The 19,656-nt window shown below is 37.8% G+C and overlaps 1 protein-coding gene and 1 long non-coding RNA gene across 5 annotated transcripts in view; one reads left to right on the plus strand and one right to left on the minus strand.

Moving 5' to 3' along the window:
* TNIK (TRAF2 and NCK interacting kinase) overlaps positions 1-19,656 on the minus strand; it is a 128,528-nt gene that overhangs the window by 35,526 nt on the left and 73,346 nt on the right. For 2 of the 4 annotated variants that reach the window (XM_058426962.1, XM_032174001.2), the window contains 4 exons: positions 13,617-13,780; positions 10,958-11,055; positions 10,076-10,099; positions 4,295-4,479 (listed from right to left, as the gene is read on the minus strand). In XM_058426962.1, the coding sequence (XP_058282945.1) occupies positions 4,295-4,479; positions 10,076-10,099; positions 10,958-11,055; positions 13,617-13,780 (471 nt within the window). The remainder of the gene's footprint in view (positions 1-4,294; positions 4,480-10,075; positions 10,100-10,957; positions 11,056-13,616; positions 13,781-19,656) is intronic. The other 2 variants (XM_058426963.1, XM_032174002.2) reach the window with 1 other exon arrangement.
* Positions 6,975-12,030, plus strand: LOC131381054 (uncharacterized). The gene is made up of 3 exons (XR_009209477.1): positions 6,975-7,018; positions 10,731-10,809; positions 11,877-12,030. It is a non-coding gene; the product is annotated as an uncharacterized LOC131381054 (long non-coding RNA).

Raw genomic sequence — 19,656 nt, forward strand, 5'->3', positions numbered from 1 at the left:
AGAATCTCACCATATTACAAATGTATGAACAACTTCAGTGAGGAGAAATGCGGGAAAAGGGCATTGATCTAAGTAACCTTGGAAATGAGTGGAGTCTGTAATACTAAAGGCAAGAGGAACTGCACATAAACACTGTACATTCTAGTTGACAAAGCTGTTTCCCATGAGGATACAGGTTAACAAATTTGATACTACTATAAAAAATACTGGATGTGCACAATTAAGTAAATGGGCGGTTGATATGGTGTGGCTGCGTCCCTACCCAAATCTCATCTTGAATTGTAACTTCCATAATCCCCTTGACATGGGAGTGACCCTGTGAGAGGTAATTGAATCATGGAGGTGGGTTTTTCCTGTGCTGTTCTTGTGATAGTGAATAAATCTCATGACATCTGATGGTTTTTTAAAGGGCAGTTCCCCTGCACATGCTCTCTTGCCTGCCGCCATATAAGATGTGCCTTTGCTCCTCATTCACCTTCCACCATGATTGTGAGGCCTCCCCAGCCATGTGGAACTGTGAGTCCATTAAACCTCTTTTTCTTTATAACTTTATACACTCTCAGGTATTTCTTCATAGCAGTATGAAAATGGACTAATACAGTAGTTGATGGCAGAAGCCAGGTTTCTGACTGTTGGAATGGGAATTTACAAACAAGCAAGGGGAGGTGAAGGCATGTCAGTCAAAGAGGCACAGGAGCTAACTGAAAGAGCTCCCAATGGTCAAAACTGGAAAATTTGAGCAACAAAATAAAGAAGTATTATATCCATGAATCTATATTGACATAAATGATGGAATTAATTAATAAATAGAGGAGACAAATCTGTGCAGAAGAATTCTAAATAAATTATGTAGCTATTCTACCCTACAGAAGGGACGCATGATTCCCCACTCCTCAAGTGTGGGCTGTGCATAGTGGCTTCCTTCCAAAGGGTACAGCATAGAAAAAAGGAGAAATAAGGGAGTCATTTTACAGTGGAGAAATCTTCCCTTCTGGAGCATGTGCTGGTTTTGAGGGCAGATACTAATACCTAAGATTGCCTCTTTGGCTTGTTTGATGTGATGCAAATCAAATTAAATGCCTTTCCTTCCATTCTTTTTATTCTATAAAGCTTTTTTTTTTTTCCTGATTATAAAGTAGTGCATGCCCATCATAGAATTGGGGATATACATAAAATAAAAATCTCCCATAATTATATTACCCAGAGGTAATCACTTTTATAATTTTGGCGTATTTCCCTCCACTCATTATTTTTCTATGCATGAGGAATTGGGAAATACCAACTTAGTTAAGTGCACTCTCATAAGTTATATCTTATAAAATAAATGCAAAACCAGCACAGTGCATAGAAAAAAGCTATTGTTTTAAACATCGGAAACCACAGCTGTTTGTCCAAATGGCTGGTTCTCCATTTCTGAGAAGCTTTTCTGTGTTTACTTCATGGTAGGAACTGTGCTATAATATATTTTTGTTTTCTGCTTTAAAAATAAATACAGAGGTTTACCTTAACAAAATAAAATAAAGGTAATAAGAATGTATACAAGAGGCACTCTGGCCCCCAAATACTTAATTCCTAAATAAACTATTGTTTTATAATGAACTTTTAATAGTATGAAATTTCTCAGGCATGCAACCATCACACTGTAGAACAGACTATATATATTTTATATGCAATATAAAAATACATATATTTACAATTTGAAGTAAACATACACACATACATTTGTACCCTTCATACCCTTATTTTCTCACATATATAATCACATATTTTAAATGTTCTTTAACGATCATTTCCGTCTATCTAAAATTTACCAATCCCTTAAGAACCATTTCAAGTCTTGCCTCCACCGTCAGCATTCCATGATAGCCTCAGTTCATTATTTCTTATGCAGATGATTGATAGTAATAGAGCCTCTGAATTGCTTTACCAGTCTCCAGTCTGTTCCCTTTTCAAATCGTCTTGCTGAAATAATCTCCCTCAAATATAACACTGAACTCAAGATACATTCAGTGGTTTCCAATGGCTGCATATAAAGAGCACACTTCTTGGTCTGATTTCACTAGTCCAGACTCCCCTCCACCCCATACACCATACATTCCCACCAAAGCCACCTTTCTGTGTCTTTACTTCAACTCTTCCCCCTGCTTGGGATTCTAACATTACGTTAGGTTTTTTTTTTTTTTTTTAAATCTTGCTGACAGTTATTTGCATAGAATTGGCTATAAACTATTCTTCAAAGTCAGAACTTGCAATTTCAAATCAGTGCAATTAAATGTAAATTATAGTCACTGAAGGCCCACTGTATTTCAGACACCATGGAACGTGTTAAGAGCAAGAGAGATGAGTAAGGCATAACCTTTACCCTGAAAGATATCATAGTCCAGAAAAGGAGACAAAGACCTAATAAACAATCCTGATTCAAGGCACTACATGAAGACTCAGGAATACACACAACATACAGTGGTAGCACAGAAGAGGGGATAGGCTCTACCTGTGCAGGCGGGGCTGTGAGTAGGTGATTGCTAAAAGAACAGGAAATGCCAGACAGAAGTGAAGCATGGTCTATTCAGGAAATTTTAGAAAGGTGGGTGTTTCTGCAGCGGGGAGTAAGTCTTAGATTTGCCTTTAAAGGTAGGAGGGTGAACACCATTAATAGCCTTGCAAAATATGATAGGGGACCTAAAACCCAAATGCTAATTAACATCTTTGGTTGTTCCTCCAAATATTTATATTAGCCTGCAGTTTTCCATGTGTAATTTTGTCATTCTCCAACTAGCATATAAACTTTTGGAAGACAAAATCCAAGTACGAACTTATCAGATCTCTCAAAGCCTTCAGCAAGGCTAACACATAGTGAGAGTTTTAGCAACCTTTTAATTTCATAATCTTCTCTCATCCTGATACTTGCATGCTCAGTGCTTAAAAGGACTTCAAAACATCTGTCAGAAGAATTAAGCAATTCTGAGTCAAGACAAAAACTAAAAGGGCCAGCATGTTTTGCAGAAATGTTCTGGATTAGTGATTTTGCCTCTAGAACAATTTTATTTACTTTTAAAAAGGCAATTTTATTTACTTTTAAAAAGGCAATTTAATGCAATTTGTTTCAAAATGTCATATTTTAGTATATTTACAGCTGTCAGCAACTGGGTCATCAACAGCAAAATAACCAGTATGGATTTTTCAGCTACGTTAATTAGATTTGCCGCTTACAATTGCTTGTATGTAATGATGTTAATCGGTGGATGACATTCCCTTTAGACTGGCCAGCCCTGCCTCTCCAATCCCTGCTGAATTGGACAATAATTTGTGGCCTGAAATGGCTTCTTTTTTATATAGAGTGAGTGTGAACTGATAATCAATGCTAGTAGCTGAGCCAAAGAAATAGAGTTGATTGAAGTGTGAAGATGGAAAAATTAGCATCTCAATCTATCGAAGTTTTAGCAGACCAGGGCACAAACACCTTGTGCTTACTAGGTGGAGGAATTGGGGAAGCAACAGGGGATAAGGGCAGGTTCTTTCATGGGATCCACTCCAATAAGAAAAAAAAAAATGAGCTTCCTCTTCACCTTAAAAAAAAAAAAAAGAAAAAGTAAAGGCTACAATTACTAAAGAAAATATAGGTAGGTATAAATATACATGTAAATACATAAAAAGAGAACTGCAAAGAGACTGACAGAAAGTATGTGGCAAAGACACAGACCACAGAAAACTGGATCCAGAAAAAGAAGCCATGAAGGGAATAAAGTAGAAAATCATAACAGGGTATATTTTGGAACTTTCTCTGCATGATTATCTGAGTACTGATTCTTTTGCTGGGATGGTAATGCACGCTGGCTTGTGCATTTCTCCTTGCTTGTTGGTGGCAGTGGTGGTAATGAAAGACATGTTTTTGAAAGACATGTTTTAGGTTGTTAATTTTAATCCCTAAATGTCATTGCCCATGATTTCAGTCTTCCAGTTTTAGAGGGGAAGGCACGTATCAACGGTCTGGTTGTCGATACTGTTTGCCCTTGAGATGAAAAGAACCAAGAAAGAGTCACCAAAAGGACAGTCAATCCATTGGCAATGGATCGGTAAAGTGTATGCAGTCCAAAAATGCTACATATTCTAACTAATTGTGTCCAAAGATAGAGATAATTATAGAACTATGTTCCAACAAAAACCCAAGTCCCGAAAGTCAATTTATCTTGCCACAGACCCATATACAATCTTACATTTAACTCATATTTTTTTGTCCTTTTATTTTGGAAACCTAGTCCCCTCCTGGTCTACATTTTAAAAGTAGTTCTCTTACATCAGTCTGGGTATGTCGCTGACAGCCACTGTCCCATCATGGGTCTCGCTCTCTCCATCTTCCTCCTCTTCCTCGCTACTTTCTGACTCTTCACTGGAGGAGGAGTAATCAGTCACCTTCTTCATTGGGCGGTTTGTTTCTTCAATCCGGAGTTCTCTTAGTTCTTTGGCTAATGCCGTCAGATCCTATGAAAGAAAAATTTGTTCAGCATATGAATGGTAGATACGACCAAAGCTACATCTCTCAGCAAGTCAGTGCTCCAGCTTAAGCAACAAGAAAAAAAAAAGCTCTATATAGAACTGTGACAAACATAGTTACTGCATGGAACTAAGAAAATGATGTTTGTAGCGTGTAGAAGCTAGAAAAGAAAGATGAAATCAATTTAAACTTTGTTCAAAACCAATAGCTAGACTGAGACTGTTCAGTTCTGAATATATATGTGTACATATATGTATGTACGTTGTGTGTATACACATATATACAGACATTGGGTTCTCATTTTATTTTGGAAAGGTGAAGCTGGTCACCCCCAGAGTTAATGGGAAAATACATGGGATTAGAAATTGTACCCCAGTATTCTGGGACTCCTGCCCAAGCCACAGTGATGGCTTTTCCCCTCTTATGATTGCTACTGTACCAAAATTTAGCAACAGTCATAGAACAGAGCAATTCCCAAGGTTCCAGCTACTACAATGACTCATTTGGTGTGTCATCATTCCCTGGAGAATAGAGGTACCACATCAAATCATGGCCCATCCTAAAGTCTAGCGCCACTGAAATTTACAGCCACAGAACTGAATTAATCAAGAGGAACAACAACAACAAAAAGATTTCTCTTCCAAAATGATAGGTGTTTCATTTTCTTTTGTTTTAAATTCCAGTCATCTGGCAGAAATCCTGGTGAAGAACACTAAAATGAATGTGCAAATACCAAAAGGAAGAGATAATTTTGAGTTTTCCATGAGTATGATGAAACCTTTAGCCTTATGGATGTGATGATGTGGTATTTAATCACCAGGCATACTGCAGGCAGTGTGCTGAATATCCGTCTACCTTTTATTTTACATGCTTTCAGAGCAATGCAGAGGGAAGCAGTTCTGCAAAAGCATGGCCGCTCTAATTTGCATGGGTTAAACTGCCCATGGCACACAGCATGCAAATGAGGAAAAAGCAATTTGACATCAGTCTTACCATTTCTCCCTATATTAGTGACCCATGTGGGAATCAGAGCATTCAGTGAGAGACAGGGGATTAGGGAGAAAGAAACTCATTGAAAAATACTAAATCCCACAGTTTTCTATGGCCATATTCTCTCTTTATTTCAATCCAAAAATGTACGCATCCAATTCACCTGATGTAGGATTAGAGCAATCTGGGTGATGACATTGGATAATCTATCCTAATCGGTTAAAAGAAAAGCTGTGATAAAAGTGTATAGTTAAATTATAATTTTATTTTGAGAATACAACAAAACATTGTTTCTCTACTGCCACCTGTATGTCAGGCATTACTATTTTGGTTCACACTAGGAAAGGAAACACTTTAGGTGTTTTACGTGGTCTAGAAATTTAGGCAATTCATAGTGTTAACTGAAGGGTCATTTCTTTCTAATTTCATAGAAATCAAAGGAAAAGCAAAATGACTTTTAAATTTGTCTTAATGACACCTGATTTGAAACTCTTAAAAAATGGAAGCTGCTAAAACTTCAACCTTTGCATTACATACAAAAACGCACTTGGCTAGGGCTTTTGCACACATGCACATTTGCATATGCCTCAATCTCGGTGAATGTATTTGCCCCATCTGTGAAAGTGAAAATAGAATTGTATTTAGAAGGCCAACTCTGTTTAAATGTAATGTATATTATAAAAACAAGAGGAAAACCATAACAAACATAGGTATAATGTTATAAAGAAGTGGAAAACCATAACATAGGTATAATGTTGTGCAAATTTCTGGTTTCCTTGGCAGTTAGCCAAAATAGGAAAAGCTAATATCTGAATTTCAACTTTTACTTCTTATTCCCTCCTGACAATTGTCAATGCTTATCTTTACCAAATGAAGAAGAAAGTGAAGGGTATGCTATTCTTGAGTACTTTGGGAAAATAAAGTCTAGATATTTGTTAAGGCTATGAAAGAAAAGGATATTATCATCCTCCAAACCAGTGAAATAATGAAAAATTAGATAAATTTATTTTATATTCTGACATCTATATATTAGGACTGTGTTAAGTCTCATCAAAGAATGTAGCTAGCATTTAAAATGTTACTTGTTATTAAGAATTACATTTTATATAATTTAAAGAGAGAATATGGTTTAAAAGAGTTTATTTCTATTGTTAATAATTCTGAGTAAAATACTATTGGCTATGGTTTATTTTAATTAATGATACATTTTCCCCAGAGGTTTATTTTCCTTATCTCTGACGTTTCAAAACGAGACAAAAGAAACCCTAAAAAATCAAAATTATTTTAGAAATATTTAGTCCACAGGCTACTGATTTAAAAAAACTTTCACTTGTTAAAATGATCTACATTTTTCTAAACATTGTATTAGAAACACTTTAAAGTTCTGAACTGCTTAATAATTTTGCTTTTAATTAGAATTTTTTGCTTCTGTGTTATTAAAAAGCTCTCTGCCCTGAAACATTAGAAATAATTGAAAATTTCCTTTAATTGTTAACAGTTTGGAGGCGAGACATATATGAGAATCCCTATGAAAAGGTAAAAATAATGAGTAATTCAAAAGTAATACCTGTAGTCGAAGAAAATTAATCTTCCATTGCTAAGAACCTATGTGTTTAGCTGAAGTTTTGTTTCTTATCCATCCAGTATTGAAAAATTTATAATAGCAAAGTTATAGGAAATAAACACAATCTAATATTAACACCATTGGGTTCAATTCTATTTTCATATATTTTATTCTCTGACAATACAAATTTTCTCCGTATAATGAGCCTTCATGGTAATTTATTACTTGGCTGTCTCAAGCCTGGAGCTAAAAAGTATTTAAAAAAACAAAAGTGCTATTTAGCATGAAAATATTTGAGAATATATAGCTAAAAAAGAAATATGGCAAAATGGTAAGATTTTTTACTACGGAGTAAATGTGAAGATAGCTACAAGGCTTCTTTAACAGTTTTTAGAATCAACTAGATATAATTTTTCATTCAACAAAGGTTGTTTAATTTTACTATTATGCACATCTTGACTAAAAAGGCGCTCTTTTAGGTCCCTTTTTAGAAACCATATAGTTTATTCAAATATTAGTTCAACTTTTGAACTATTATTTTGTTTAAAAATTTTTAGCTGTTTTTTTTCTCTTGTATTAAACTATTTTCTTTTTAGGAACTCTAAAGATATGACATTGGGCAAGCCACTTAGTTTCAGTATCCTCATCTGAGGGAAAAGGGGGTTGAACCCCTAGTTATTGTTCAACTTCCATCCAATCTAAATTGATGTGCTCTGAAATTTTCGATTCCCACATACTAATAAAAAAAGTGGTGAAAACAGTGTTTTCTTATGTATATAATCTTCGTGTTACATATTTAATTGTGCCAACAAAAAAGACCCATTTATTTTCAAAGACTAAATAGACTATGCTGCAAAAATCTCATATTCCATTAGAAAGCAATGTCAAATTAATGTACACTCCCCCAAAACAATTTTTATAAACAGTTAAATCATTAGCAATAACAAGCAACAATATTTCAAAAGTGATTTTCAGGTTTTTCATTTCAATCAAAGTTATCTAAATTTCAAAAACAGTCATTGAGAGGGAAGCCCTACCAAAACCTACGAATGGAGAAGGGAGAAAGGTATAGTTCAAAGTTTCTCAATTACGGCACTGTTGACATTTTGGGCCACATAATTCTTTATTGTAGGGAATTCTCTGTGCACCATAGGATGTTTGGCAGCAGCACCCCTCTGCTCTATCCACAAGATGCCAGTACCACTGCCTCCCACTCTGAAGTGGTGACAACCAAAACTGTCTCCTGATTTTGCCAAATGTCTCCTAAGGGAAGAGGAGTGGAGGAATCAGCCCTGGTTGAGAGCCACTGGGTTAGGTAGAACCACTTTATTTTAGTGGTTCGGATCAGCGATACTCAAGAGATCAGGATAGTCACCTGGAGAGCTTTTCCAACCATACATGGCTCCAGAGATTTTAGTATGCAGCTCACACCCCCTCAATTATTTGTAATTACTTATACCTCCATTGCCCATTGCCCCCTCTCATCTCTGTCCAGTGTGGTGCAGTACACCAAAAAAAAGTACAGCAATTTTTCAAACCCTAAAATATTCTGGGTTAATCAGATGAAATCTGTGAGAGCCTTTTCCTTAATGACAGCCCCTCGGAGCCAATTTCTGAACTCATATAATTCCTCTTGAGTTGTGCACATGCACAGCCATTTTATTGGCAACTGTAGCACCAGAACTTCACTGCCTTTCTTTACCTGTTCTGGGAGAAAACTGACAAAAGTTGTGATAATCCCTGTCCTTCTCACTATTATGAGAGAGAGGGGCAAGCAAGGCCATGACACAGAGCAATTAAAAACACACTCCCCTCTTCCCTTTCTATAAATGCCATCCACACACTGCAAACATGCAGAGTCTCATTCTTTTATAAGCAGCAATCCTTCAACTATGATCATAACTGTCTCAGTCACTCTGGGTGGTGAGGTAGCCATGAGTCTGAAAAAGTGAGGCTCTTCGGTGAAGACCAGATGCATGGAAACATGCTTCTCCTACCTGCCAAAGTAGCTCCATGCCTCTGGCCCAAACCTTAATCAAACCCTTGGCTTTCTGCAGCATGTTACACATAAAATGCTTTCACACACATTACCTTAAATGATCCTAAACAATCTTGTAAGTGGGATGGGGAGGTGTTTTTATTCTCATTTTACGGATGAGGAAACTGTGGCCCAGAGAGGTTATGAGACTAGTCTCAGCCAGTTATTTATTGGGGGAGCCAAGATTTGAATGCAGCTTGCTGACCTCAAAGCCAGTGCTTTTTCCATATAATTTCACAAAAGTAGTGCTCAGCAGAGCTACAGCTTTAAAGCCATGATGGTAGTCTTTAGATTCCATGCATTTAGGACTCTTTGCAAGGCCTGGATCTTAAAAAAAAAAAAAACAAATTCTACTCTGCTGTATTCATGCAGGTCTGACAAATAGCAGTAAGGCAGTCATCCTTCTTAGAAAGCTACCTACGATTGACAAAGCCATATATTTTTCTAATGGAAAACGTCTCCACAGATAAGGAAATAAAGTCACTTAACTTTCCAGGATTCATTAACTAAAGCTGATGTTGCTGCTGATGCTGTTGTTAATGTCCCACAAAATTAATCTAACAATACCTACTAACTCCTTGTTCACAAATCACACACTCTAAATTTGGAGTGCCCTAGAATGATATCTCTTTTCTTGTTAGTAAAACTGCTGAGACCCATTCCCTAGCAAGGCTGGCAAGTACAGGTTTTCTATTGGAAGATACTGGAAGGAGAAACTGCCGTTAATAAAGCATGAATACTTCTCATTAGCCAGACTGGAACATTGGAAAAGTGACATTTTAGCTTAGAAGGAAGGTCTCTGAAGCTACATGGGTAGGTTTGAGGGTCTTAAAGTTGGCTTCCACCTGAAGGGGCACTCCTCCCAGCAGATTGCTGCAAATCTCCTCCCAGCAGATTGCTCCCATTGGCCACCTTTCTGAATGTCAACATTAGGAAATAAGTTTAATATTTACATTTTGTGAAAGCATGACCAAGAAAAGGTAATACTAACCTCATCTATAGCTTTTTTATAGCTCTGAAATGAGAGGAACCCAATCCAGAAGAATCCACAGAAGGAGGAAAAGCCAGCAGAAAGGCAGTAGATTAGACACAAAATTGGAATTGTTAGTACACAACTGATAAATACAAAAGGGCGAAGAGAGTGTCAATCCAGAATGATGCAAATCCCTTCATTATTACTCTCAGTATACGTCGTTACTTTAAGATGTTAAAAAAGAGTAAACCAAAAAACTTCACATTCATTTCACAGAAAAGATTCTCAGAAGATTTAAATAGAAAAAGTGGATAACAATTCATCCCCAATTAACTTTCAACTTTCAAATTTCAGCCTCCATACTCCTCTTTAAGGCTACTTGGGGGTCTATCATGTTACAGCAGTGAAGCTGGATATTAAGTTGTTAGGACACCTGTTGGACCCTGCTTAATAAGTGTGGTCCAGAAAATATAGTCCTGGAGGCATGAAAAATAGCAGAAAAACCGTAATATTAATTCATGTGGAAAATCATATGGGGAAAGAGTAGAAGAGATTAGAGAAACTCATAGAAAGTACCCAAGTCTCTTTAACTGCTTCTTTCAACATCTTTTTGCCAAAGTTGCTGAGTAGAAATTACGGAATGATAGGAGTTGTTTCTCTTCCTGTTTTACAGTTAAAGGACTGCTAATGATCAGCAAATAGCCTAAGGCAGAGGAGGCAATCCAAGATCTCTTCGGTTCTTTCCTAATCAGGTATGACTTTCTTCTGGATGTTTCTAGCATCCGTTCTTACCAATCTCAACAATTTTTGTTTGTATCATGAGTGTATCCCCAACTACTTAATCCTGTGGGTTCTCTGGTAAATTAAGAGTTCAAAACTCTTGGAGAGAAAAGCACTCACAGCTGGTCGACTGGGCCGGGTAATGTCCCTGGGTTCTTCTGGTTTCACCTTGGCAGGCTCATGGGGGAGCACAGGTGATCCTTCTGACTTACTGTTGGCTAGAAGAAAAAACAGAGGACCAAGAAAGAGATGCCCATCAAAAAGTGCTGGCTCAAGTTCTGCATGAATCATCTGTGATGTGTCATCACATTGAGATTACTCAGTGGACACGTCATTCACTTGGGCAAATCCTCAAGCACATCCATGAAAAATATAATGTTTAGGCAAACACATTTAGGCTTGTGACCTGGAAATCACTAGTAACAACAACAACAAAAAAAACTGTAGCAAGTACCATCACCACTAGAGCACTTCTTATGTGTCAGGCATAGTGCTAAATGCTTTCCATGTCAATTATCTCATTTAATCGTCACTCCAACCCAATGATGTGGCACTATTTTCCTATTTTACAGAACACAGATTTACAAAGATGACACAACTGTCCTGAGGTCACACTGAAATTATAGACAGAGCTGGAGTTCTGATTTCTGAAAGTCCTATTCTCAGTCACTGTGCTAAATGAGCCTCTAAGGTTCTATGCTTGTTTTCTTCTTTTATCATTTGTCCAATCAAGATAGGTTATTTTGTTGAAATTTTGTGAGGAGAAAAAAAAGAAACTTATTTTATTTGGTGGAATGGTTTTTAATTGGGGATAGGAGTGGTCTCAGCCCTTTAAAAATAAAAGAATGAGGTGAGGGCAGGAAGGGGGTTGTTATAGGAGAAGGGCCCTAGACTGGAGGTACAGAGCAAGGTCAAGGGGACCCTGATGGCTGCAGAGTGAATAGCATCTCTGTGATCTATGAGCTTACAGATAGAGAAGATGCAATTTAGGGTAGGAGAGGTGGTTTTTAGTTTTTAAATGGTAGTCTTTCTTGGACAGGGACACATCAGGGATACAAGAGCGCTTTTAATCCAGAAGAACAAGGGGCTGAAGGAAATAAAAAGTAAGCCTGAACCAGATCAGAGAATTAAAATGGTATGCATTTAAGTTTGGTTTATTTAAATATTTGCTCTAAGAATATGAAGTTGCCTATAAATAGAAAAAGGTAACAGAATGGCTGTTTTCTTTCTTTCCTTTATGTTTTTTAGAGACGGGGCTCTGTCACCTAGGTTGGAGTGCAGTGGGGCCATCATAGCTCACTGCAGCCTTGAACTCCTGAGCTTAAGCAATTCTTCTACCTCGGCCTTCTGGGTACCTAGGACTACAGGCATAAGCCACTACATCTGGTAGTTTTCTAAATTAAGGAAATTTATATTTCGATCAAGGCAACAAAGACATACAGTAGATATCTCTGAAATGTGCCACTGATCAGAAGAATGCATATAGAGGCAGCTGTTGGCTAGTCCATATCCCAATCAGAGACGTGAACATCAATCACATGTTAGAGATCAAGCTTTTTAAAATGGAAATAGAGTGATTTATTTAAAACCCTGAAAGGGTATTAGATAAACTAAGGGTATTAGAAGGTGGTATGTAATAAAGAGTCTAAGAAAGAAAAAAGAACTGAAGGTTCTCATCAGGCTTTCATTAGACAGAGAAACTTATAAGTATGTTAATATTTGTCAAATTGCAGTTAAAGTACTGGTCTTCATCACTTAGAAGCAAAATTATCTTCTGAAGAAGTTGATTCAGAAAGAGTGAATTTTAACTAGCTAGAAACTGTATTGTTATGTATCATCACCTGGACAATAATAATGTTTTTCATAGGCTTCCCCATTACTGGAAACTAAACAGTGATGAATAATTTGAATTAAATATTTAGAGAGGCTAATTTTTACCTAATAGGAATAACCAGAGGAGTAAAAAAAAATTTTTTTTTTTTTTTTTCTGACGGAGTTTCATTCTTGTTGCCAAGGCTGGAGTGCAATGGCATGATCTTGGCTCACCGCAACCTCCGCCTCCTGGGTTCAAGCGATTCTCCTGCCTCAGCCTCCCGACTAGCTGGGATTACAGGCATGCACCACCATGCCCGGCTAATTTTTCGTATTTTTAGTAGAGATTGGGTTTCTCCATGTTAGTCATGCTGGTCTTGGAACTCCCGACCTTAGGTGATCTGCCTGCCTCGGCCTCCCTAAGGGCAGGGATTACAGGCATGAGCCACCATACCTGGCCTAAATTTGCTTTTTAAGTCAAAGATTTTATTCCTTCCTTCAAATGTATTCTACATTAGTCTTTATTGAATTTCATTTTGAGAAATACATGGTATTCTGAACTGTGTATATGAACTATGTTCAAAATACTAAACAGGACAATTGGTACAATGCGTACAGGACATTTGCGGGTACGTGAAACTCTGAAAACCGGCAATCAAACAGAAACAGAAATTCAGGTGACTGGTAAGTGACTGTATTTTCAAATAAGACTGATATTTGGTGATCTCCCTGGAAAACACTGGTATCTGAGATTAGAAAGGATTTTGTCCATACTGATGGCACACACACAATTAGGGACAGTGGCCCACTCCCGAGGAGACTGGGGTTGAGAGCAGTTGACAGGCTCTTCAGGATCACACAGTGGTGGCCATGCCTGGACTAGAGTCAGGAAGTAACTAACCTTTTTCCCTGTCCACAGCTTTCCTCCCAGGCAGTATTGCCAGGTAAAGGTAAGAGAAAGTTTTACCTCGAACTCTGGTGCGTTCACTGGATCCTGCTTGTGATCCAGGCTGGGAGCCTCCTTGCGAGCTGGGCTGGGAGCTAGGGGTGCTGGAGCTGGAGGAACTGCCACTGCTGGTCCTCTGCAAGGGGCTCTCCAAGATGGGCTCAGTTCTCCGGAGATCAGGGTTGCTGTGTGAGTGACAGCACACTGGTTACACTCTCCAGACCTTGCCAGTTTTGCAGATCACATGTCTGATAAGGTTTAATACCCAAAATATATAAGGAACTCAAACAGCTCAATAGCAAGAAAACAAATAACCCAATTAAAAATGGGGAAAGGACCTGAATAGACATTTCTTAAAAGGAGACATGCAAATAGCCAATAGGAATATGAAAAAAATGCTCACCATCACTAATCATCAGGGAAATGCGAATTAAAACCACAGTGAGCCAGGCACAGTGGCTCTCACCTATAACCCCAGCACTTTGGGAGGCTGAGGTGGGAGGATCACTTGAGGCCAGGAGTCCAAGCCCAGCCTGGGCAACATAGTGAGATCCCATCCCTACAAAAAATTAGCTGGGCATAGTGGCATGTGCCTGTCCTCCCACTTACATGAGGGGCTGAGGTGGGAGGTTACTTGACCCACCCCAGGAGGTCAAGGCTTCAGTGAGCCATGATCACACCACCGCACTGCAGCCTGGGCAACAGAGTGAGACCATGTCTCAAAAAATAAAAACATAAAAAAAAATTAAAAATCCCACCAAACCACAATGGGATATCACCTCACACCTATTAGAATGGCTGTTTTCAAAAGACAAAAGATAATGAGTGTTGGTGAGGATGCAGAGAAGAGGGAACCCTTGTACCCTGTTGGTGAGGATGTAAAATAGTACAGCCAGTATGGAAAACAGTGTGAAGGTTTCGCAAAAGACTAAAAATAGAATTATCATAGGATCCAGAGATTCCACTTCTGGGTATATATCCAAAGGAAATGAAATCAGTACATTGAAGAGGTAGCTGTACTCCCATGCTCAGTGCAGCACTATTCACAGTAGCCACAATACGGAGTCAACCTAAGTGTCCACTGAAGAATGAATGAAGAAAATTTGATATATATCTCTCTCAAAAAGACAAATACTACATGATCTCACTTATATGTGGAATCTACAAACACTGAACTCATAGAAACAGACAGTAGAATGATAGTTGCCAGGGGATCTAGGAAGGAGAGATAATGGGAAGATGTTGGTCAGAGGTTACAGTTTCACTTGGACAGCATGAGTAACTTTTGGAAATCTACTGTACACTATGGTGACTACAGATAATGATGTATACTTGAAAATTGTGAAGATAGTAGATCTTAAATGTCATCACAAAAAATGATAACTGTGAGGTGATGGATATATTAACTTGATTTTAGTAATCATTTCACAGTGTATACATATATCAAAACATCATGTTATACATTGTAAATAGATATACTTTTTATTTGTCAATCGTACTTCAGTAAAGCTAGGGGGGACAAGATCTTGCCATTGGTAGACACAAGCATAGTCCAGTCCCCAGTGCAAGGAAGTAAAAAGAGCACTTATAAGACCTTGAGAGGAAGGAGTCAACAGAAGATGACAGTCATGCCTTCCTCTGTAGAGTTCCTCACCAGGATGTGGACAGGATGAATTCTTGTTCATCACATTGAAAGTACTAGCTCTGGATGGTGAATCTTCAAAGAAAGCTTTCTTATAAACATTTTTTTCTGTGCTCATTGTAAAAAAAAAAACTTGAAAAATATTAAAAGCGAAAAAAATAAGGAAGCAACACACATAATCTCTGCACCAGGAGATACTCAACTATATTTTACTATTGTACATGATCTCACTTATGCGTGGAATCTACAAACATCAAACTCATAGAAACAAAGAATAGAATGAGAGTTGCTGGGTTTTTTTTCTTTTGTATCTATAGAAGCATACTGCATATTCAGTTTCTTTTTTCTTTTTCATATATGGAAGCATAGTGTATATTCAGTTTTGCATCTTGCTTTTTTCCCTTAACTGCACTGTGAGCATATTCTTATGCTGTGTAATAGCTTCATTGTCTGTTGTATAGATGAGTTACCTTGACCATTTCTCTGCTGTTAAATACTAAGGTGCTTCCAATACATTGCTGTGACACATAACAGTGAAACAATAATCTCCCTGCACACAAATAGCCAGTCACATTTCTATTTCCTGAGGTTAGAATTCTTGGGTGAAAAGGCCTAAGTTTGGGGTGTGTGCATGTGTGTGTGCATATGTGTGTATGAGTGTATAAAGGTATGGCAGATTTTCACTGAAGTAAATGTGATGGTCCATTTCACTCTATCCAAGGTTTTATGCTAAATTGTATCTCATTATTTAGATAGTTTTAAAAAGTGACTACCGAGGTAGAAGAATTTTTATTCATATTTGTTTGCCATTTGTAATTTCTCTTCTGTGAATTGCTTAATTAAATCCTTTGTTCATGTAGCTTGTGGAGTCTTTGTATTTTTTTTTTTATTATCTTCTTGCAGGAAGTCTTTATATACTTAGGCTATTACCGACAGGAAGACAGTTTTTTGATAATTATTATAAAATGCTAATTCGGCCGGGCACAGTGGCTCACGCCTGTAATCCCATCACTTTGGGAGGCTGAGGCAGGCAGATCACGAGGTCAGGAGATCGAGACCATCCTGGCTAACACAGTGAAACCCCGTCTCTACTAAAAATACAAAAAAATTAGCTGGGCGTGGTGGCAGGTGCCTGTAGTCCCAGCTAGTCAGGAGGCTGAGGCAGGAGAATGGCGTGAATCCAGGAGGCAGAGCTTGCAGTGAGCGGAGATTGCGCCACTGCACTCTAGCCTGGGAGACAGAGGGAGACTTGTCTTCATATATTTTCTCCCACCAAAAAAGCAGTATTCATTCACTCAGTTAATTCTATACCAGGCACTGGGTCAAGCATTTGAGATATGATAATGAATGAGACATAGCCTGTGCCCTCTGTGAGCTTAGCTGGATACACACAGCCCATTTCAACATGCTTTGCCTGCATTGAGCGCAGAGCCATATGGAAGCATGAGGCAGGACCACCTAGGCCAATTTTGGCCATCAGGGAAGCTGTACCCAAACCAGAGACATCTAAGCAGTGGTGGTGGGAGGCAGCTGCTGAGGATTTTATGATTTTGTTAAAAAAAAAAAAAAAAAAAGCAACATTCTCAAAGCTTCTATAAAGCTCTTCCTTTAAAATTTATAACTCATAGGCTTTTTTTAGAAAATTTTTCTGTTAGATTTACACAATGCTGGGCATGGATAATTTAGGGAGACCTGAAACTCAGAGCTCAAATCTATTGCCATCCAGATGCTGAGAAGAGAAACATCTGATGTCAGCTTCCTCTGTTTCTAACATCTTCAGTTCCCCAAACAGAATTTATTAACAGTTACCATACAGCTATGATTTTAATGCCATGAGATATTATATTAAAATGTAATTTTATGCTTTAACTTTGCTCTGCCCAGTTTAAGAGTACCAAGTATGTATCAGGTACTGTGTACTGTGTTGGATGTTAGATGTTTCTCCCATAAATTTGGATATGACCCCTTCCTTTGAGACACTTTTAGTTTAGTCTGTCAATAACCCAGTCACAATGGCAACTTTATAAGCAGCAATTAAACCAAGTAATTTCTTTCTGAAAACTCAAGAATCTTGCTTTGTGGTAATGTATCTGTCGTCAAAAACATTTGATTGAGTAGAAACAGACCGTGACTGTGGAAAAATGCAGTGGAAAACATATGTAAAAATAAATATGTTCTCAAGATTCATTAATATGATCATATAGATGTAGACCCTAACAATATTATCTTTGCAACTTTTGTGGTAAAGGGGTTGCTAAGTCAACTTAACAGTAAAATCAGTTGCATGAGCGATCATTGGTAAACTTAAGAAAAACTTCCAATAATGGCATGCCTTTGTGAAGTAACTATTTTTATGACAATTGTTTATATCAAATGGACTAAAATAGATTTGGATCCATACTGGAAATACCCTTCATTTAGAAAATGTCTAAAATGATAAATGTGTAACAGCTCTGAAATAATCTACATTTCAAATTTTTCATTTTTTAAAATAAACAATCTCATCTCTTTTAATTCCCCGATAGCGTATTCTTCCACACTGCCCTCTTTTATTAAACAATAGTGGTCAAAAATTATTATGCATAATTAAATAATTCCAAAAATATTTGCTCTAAAAAATGTACTGCTCACCAACTGTATTACAGATTTAAGAATGATGAGCATGTTAAGGTTTCTTGGAGTTGCTCTCATTTTGTGGAACGGTAATGTAGAATTCTTTGTATTACAAAAAAATAAAAAAATCTCTCGAGAGGAGGGTAGCTGGTGTTAAATGCTCTGGTGGTTGTGGTGTGGTAGCAGGATAGAACTACTTGTTCTAATGTAGCACTCCTTTGATTATTTAGCCAAAACCTTTGTGTTAAGCACCAACTTTGTGAAACTTACTGGACCAGGATGAGGGATGGAGGAGAAGCACAAGCCACAGGGCATACAGTCAAGTTACAACATAATCATGGAGATGAGATTCACGGCAGAGGAGACAATAGGGAGCATGGCAAAACTGTATGTTGTGTGTGAAAGAGACTAAGTATTGTTGGAGTTTGGGGAACTATTAGTGCAGACTGGTATGGCTGACGGCAGTGTTATGAAGGAGCAAGAACTTGACTGGGTGTTGGAGCAGGAAGGCTGGGGAACAGTCGGAGCAGACATAGGGCTGGATTGTTTGTTTTTCCTGATGCATGTGGGTGCAGAGATGACACTGGCCAAATCAAGGACCAAATCTGTGTTAGGAAACACTGGGAGAGTGGAGTGATCAGAAGAAAAGGGCGAGTTCTATAACAATGGCCTTTAAAGCCTAGAGGAGAATGTGTACCTCCCACGGTACACATGAACGACTGACCAGGAGAGAGGCAGGCAGACCAGTTAGGAGGCTGCTGCCAAGTCAGATGATGAGGCCTGGGCAGGGATGTCCTGTGTAAAAAGGAGCATGGGCATTCGCAGAAGCAGCTGGGATGAGCCTACATCCTGACTGGGCTCAGAGTCTCATCCTGTGTGAAGCTAATTGGATCCCATGGGCATTAAATCCCCGACCAGGGCCTCATTAGTACAAGTTCTCCTCACCAGAGCTAACCAGTGTGGGTGCTGATCTTAATAGGTTGCTATTTTTGCTGCTGGAGACTGAAAGAAGTATTTAGTCTCTATGTTACCACACATAGAAATAGGGAAAACTTTACAATGCCTTTTCTACCTTTTCTTTTGGTAAAACATGAGTAGTTCGAGAAAATGTCATGCTGTTCACATTTTTCTCTCCTTTATTATGTATTAAATGATCTGGCCTTGGGGCTGTGGGGTCTGAGATGAATGCTCTTAAGAGGATCAATTTCAGAAGAATCCCATGAAATAACAGATATCCCTTGTTCACATCTTAACTGAGCCTATTCAGATCCGAATGTGTAAAAACCTGAAAACATCCAAATGGATTTCTTTAAATGCTAACTTTTAGTTCAGACATTTGCCATTCTGCAGATAATGCTGCTAGGTCTATAAAACTCACAGTAAAGTGAAAATGTGGCAATTATTCCATTCATTTGAATCATAAAAAGTCAAAACAGAAGATTGGTATTATAAAGTAATTTTGTGGCCCAAATACTTGGGCCAAGTCTTTAATTAACTGGCCGACTGCCAAATTTCACTCTACTTTGTTCTTTGATGACACAGCCAATGAGAAGAAATGAGCCATAAGAAAATAGGTTTGGGATGGGACAGAGAATTATTTTTTGAAATTAATCATTTAGTCATTGGGTTTGACTGGGTATTTCTGACTTAATTTGAATCTTTTCTCATTCAGAATGTAATTGTTTGATCAAATTTTAATTTGCTTTAAAAAGAATACATACATCAATGTTAAGTATGAAAGTGCCTGATTTTTAAAAACAGTATTTTAAAATGGTCAAATCAAATTTTGATTTGAACTTGACTGAT

This window comes from Hylobates moloch, unplaced genomic scaffold (assembly GCF_009828535.3).
Source record: "Hylobates moloch isolate HMO894 unplaced genomic scaffold, HMol_V3 SCAFFOLD_13, whole genome shotgun sequence".
NCBI lineage: Eukaryota > Metazoa > Chordata > Mammalia > Primates > Hylobatidae > Hylobates > Hylobates moloch.